At 41.6% G+C, this 3928-nt stretch overlaps 1 protein-coding gene across 1 annotated transcript; it reads right to left on the bottom strand.

The window, feature by feature from the left end:
* Nucleotides 1-3473, bottom strand: LOC132176563 (heat shock cognate protein 80). The gene is made up of 3 exons (XM_059588810.1): nucleotides 3259-3473; nucleotides 2098-2239; nucleotides 1-2001 (listed from the first exon to the last, which is right to left on the bottom strand). Exons 1-3 carry the CDS (start codon nucleotides 3379-3381, stop codon nucleotides 170-172), a joined length of 2097 nt encoding a protein of 698 aa, XP_059444793.1. The 5' UTR covers nucleotides 3382-3473; the 3' UTR covers nucleotides 1-169.
* Between the last annotated feature and the right edge of the window lie 455 nt (nucleotides 3474-3928).

The following is a 3928-nucleotide window of genomic DNA, read 5'->3' as shown; positions in this document are numbered from 1 at the left end:
AAGAAACTAGGCATTAATAACTAACATCATGGAAAACTGTGAAATTCCCAAACACAAGATAGTCCAGAAGGATTTGCAAAAATTGTTCAGATAAAGAAAATATATGTAAAAACGCTAATAAGATTAAGATAAAAAGAGAAACTAATCGGGTAAAAGGGGTTTGGTCAATTTAATCGACTTCCTCCATCTTGCTGCCTTCAGCATCAGCTTCAGCTTCCTCCAATGGGGGCATGTCCGCATCGCCATCACCAGCTTCCTCATCGATGCTCAAACCAAGCTTCAGCATCCTGTGGATCCTGTTGCCAAAGGTGTTGGGCTCGTCCAGGCTGAAGCCAGAGGTGAGAAGAGCAGTCTCGAAGAGCAAGAGAACCAGGTCCTTCACAGATTTGTCGTTCTTGTCAGCATCGGCCCTCTTCCTGAGCTCCTCCATAATGGGGTTCTCAGGGTTGATCTCCATAGTCTTCTTGCTGGACATGTACCCAGCCATGCTGCTGTCCCTCAAGGCTTGGGCCTTCATGATTCTCTCCATGTTTGCTGTCCACCCATACTCACCAGTTACCAAACAGCAGGGAGAATCAACTACGCGATCAGACACAACGACCTTCTCAACCTTGTCACCCAACACATCCTTGATCACCTTGCATAGTCCCTCAAACTTCTCCTTCAGTTCTTCACTCTTTTTCTTCTCGTCCTCACTCTCATCAAGCTTGAGGCCTTCCTTGGTTGCTGAGACAAGTTTCTTGCCTTCGAATTCCTTGAGCTGACCAACAGCATACTCATCAATGGCATCCACCATGAAGAGAACCTCAATGCCCTTCTTTTTCAGCTTCTCAAGGAATGGGGAGTTCTCTACAGCCTTCTTGCTTTCGCCAGTGATGTAATAGATGTCACTCTGGCTCTCCTTCATCCTGGTCACATAGTCCTTAAGACTGGTCAACTCATCACCACTCTTGGTGGAGTGGTAACGGAGTAGCTCAGCAAGCTTTGTTTTGTTCTGGGAATCCTCGTGGATACCGAGCTTGAGGTTCTTAGAGAAGGCCTCGTAGAACTTATTGTAGTCTTCCTTGTTCTCGGCGATCTCAAAGAACATGTCAAGGCATTTCTTGACCAAGTTTTTGCGGATGACCTTGAGGATTTTGTTCTGCTGAAGCATCTCTCTTGAAATGTTTAGGGGAAGGTCCTCAGAATCCACAATACCCTTAACAAATCCAAGGTATTCAGGGATCAGCTCCTCACAGTTGTCCATGATAAAGACTCTGCGAACATACAACTTAATATTGTTGGGCTTCTTCCTTGTGTCAAAGAGATCAAAAGGTGCCCTCTTAGGAACAAATAGGATAGCCTTGAACTCCAGCTGGCCCTCAACTGAGAAGTGCTTCACAGACAAGTGTTCTTCCCAATCATTAGTAAGGCTCTTGTAGAAAGCAGCATACTCTTCCTTCTGAATCTCCTCAGGCTTCCTCATCCAAATGGGCTTTTGTTTATTCACCAAGGACCACTCATGGGACACCTCCTTGACCTTCTTCTTCTTTTTCTCTTCTTTCTCCTTCTCTTCATCGACTTCCTCAACCTTTCCTTCCTCGTCCTTCTTCTCTTCCTCATCTTCGTCATCAGAAACTTCCTTCTCTGTGGTCTTCTCAATCCAGAGAGAAATTGGGTAGCTAATAAACTCAGAGTGCTTCTTGATCAAGTCCTTGAGCCGTCGCTCCTCAAGGTACTCGAGCTGGTCTTCCTTAAGGTAGAGAGTAATCTTGGTACCCCTGCCAAGGCTCTCACCAGGATCACGGGTAACAGTGAATGACCCACCAGCCTGGGACTCCCAGACATACTGCTCATCATCATTGTGCTTCGAGGTGACAATGACCTTCTCAGCAACAAGGTAAGCAGAATAGAAACCAACACCAAACTGTCCAATCATACTCACATCAGCCCCAGCAGCAAGGGCTTCCATGAATTCCTTGGTGCCAGACCTAGCAATTGTACCAAGATTGTTCACCAAATCTGCACATACACAAATTACAAAATAATGAGTGACACAACCATATTGTAAAAACTTCATGAAGATATTAATGACTACAAACTGCTGCTATGACTTACCAGCCTTGGTCATGCCAATACCACTGTCAATGATGGTCAGGGTGTTGTTTGCCTTGTCAGGGATAATGTGGATGAAGAGCTCAGGTTGCCCATCGAGCTTGCTCTTGTCAGTCAAGCTCTCAAATCGGATCTTGTCTAGAGCCTAAATATGGTCAGGAGTAGAAGATTCAGAATAAGGTTACGAATGCAAAAATACTCTCAGAACTGGACATCTCAGTAGAGTGCAGACTATAGAATAACATGTAGACAGTGCAGAGAGCCACAAATAGTAACACTACAATCTTGATATATAATTAACAACTTTCAACATAACCTACACAGTGCCACTCAAGGTATAACCACCTCACCAAGCACCTCAATCAAATGCATAGAATCCAATTGTCGTAAACGGAACTTCAGAGAAACAAAGTGATGCATATGACCAAAACCAAGAAGGCACATTCAACACGTTACACCAGCAACCAAAACGCATATATAAACATAAGCACAGATCTAAACCTTGAGTTAATGCATTCAAAACGATCCTACTGTATATAATTCTTAAAATCACGATTCCAGTCAATAATTATCAAAATCACTCTTGAATATACAAGACTACGACAGAGCAATATCACTAAACCGTAGACTACGTCAGAGCAATATCACTAAACCGTTCTACGGTAAAAAAAAATCTTTACAAATTTCCAAGAACCTCCACTGATACAAAAACGAGCATAACACGCAAATAATTGAATTGCAAAACAGAACAATGCACCAAATAATAATCCTTCAACTTTTCTTCTATAATTTTCCAAATATCAGCTCAGCAAAGAACAAATTCGAAAAGTTTCAAAATCTTTCGAACGGAGTGGATCCAGACTACCCAAAGAGCACATAAACAAATTCGAAAACAGCAATAATTTAACAGCATGTCCACAATCTACGCATTTAAAGTACCAAAATAGCCAACGACAACAGAGAACACGTTGTACAGATCAAGAAAAATATACGAAAAGATGAACTTGTAAATCAAGAACTGAGAACTAAACCACGAATATCAACAAGATCAGAGAATCCGTAGCACTAAATCGAAACTAAACGATACAAGTCGACATTCAACCAAAAAGATCAAAAACATTTCGAACGAGAAACAGAAACACGGAGTTAGAGAAAAATACATACATCAGAGGCGTTGCTGATGAGCTCACGAAGGAAGATCTCCTTGTTGCTGTAGAAGGTGTTGATGATGAGACTCAACAACTGGTTGATCTCAGCCTGGAAGGCAAACGTCTCAGTCTCCGCCATCTCTCTCAGAAAAAAACCCTAAAAATTGGTAGAATAAGAAGAAGAATAAGAAGAAGCGGAGAGTCTCTGAAAAAACGAAAGGGCGAGAGAGGTAGTTGCAGGCACTAAGCGAAGCGAGGTTATATATAGAGGACTTTGCTAGGGTTTCTAGATCCTTCTATTTATTTTCTATTTTTTTTAACTTTAAAGAAAATATCGGACGGTTTGCGGGTTCGTGGTGGTTTCGGAGTTTTGATTGGGTTACTGCGGGGGGTTTTTTAAGTGTTTCCTTGTAATTGGGGGAGTGTTCGCATATGTGACGTTTGAAAAGTAAGAGGGGTGTTGTTTGTGTACAGGGTCACGCTGTCAGTAACCTGGGCAGGATAAGAGGCATAAATCTTTTATTTTTATTTTTATTTTTTGTAATAATTAAGATAAGAGGCATAATCCCTTTTGTAAATTGATGTAAAATCTTTCATTGCTTTTCAAAATTGTTTAAAAGAAAAATTAAACAGATGACTAACAACCCATCAATCATGGAATTAGGGTCTTTGGTTCAAATGTACGG

This window comes from Corylus avellana, chromosome ca3 (genome assembly GCF_901000735.1).
Source record: "Corylus avellana chromosome ca3, CavTom2PMs-1.0".
Lineage (NCBI taxonomy): Eukaryota > Viridiplantae > Streptophyta > Magnoliopsida > Fagales > Betulaceae > Corylus > Corylus avellana.
This window is presented reverse-complemented; position numbering and strand designations above follow the sequence as displayed.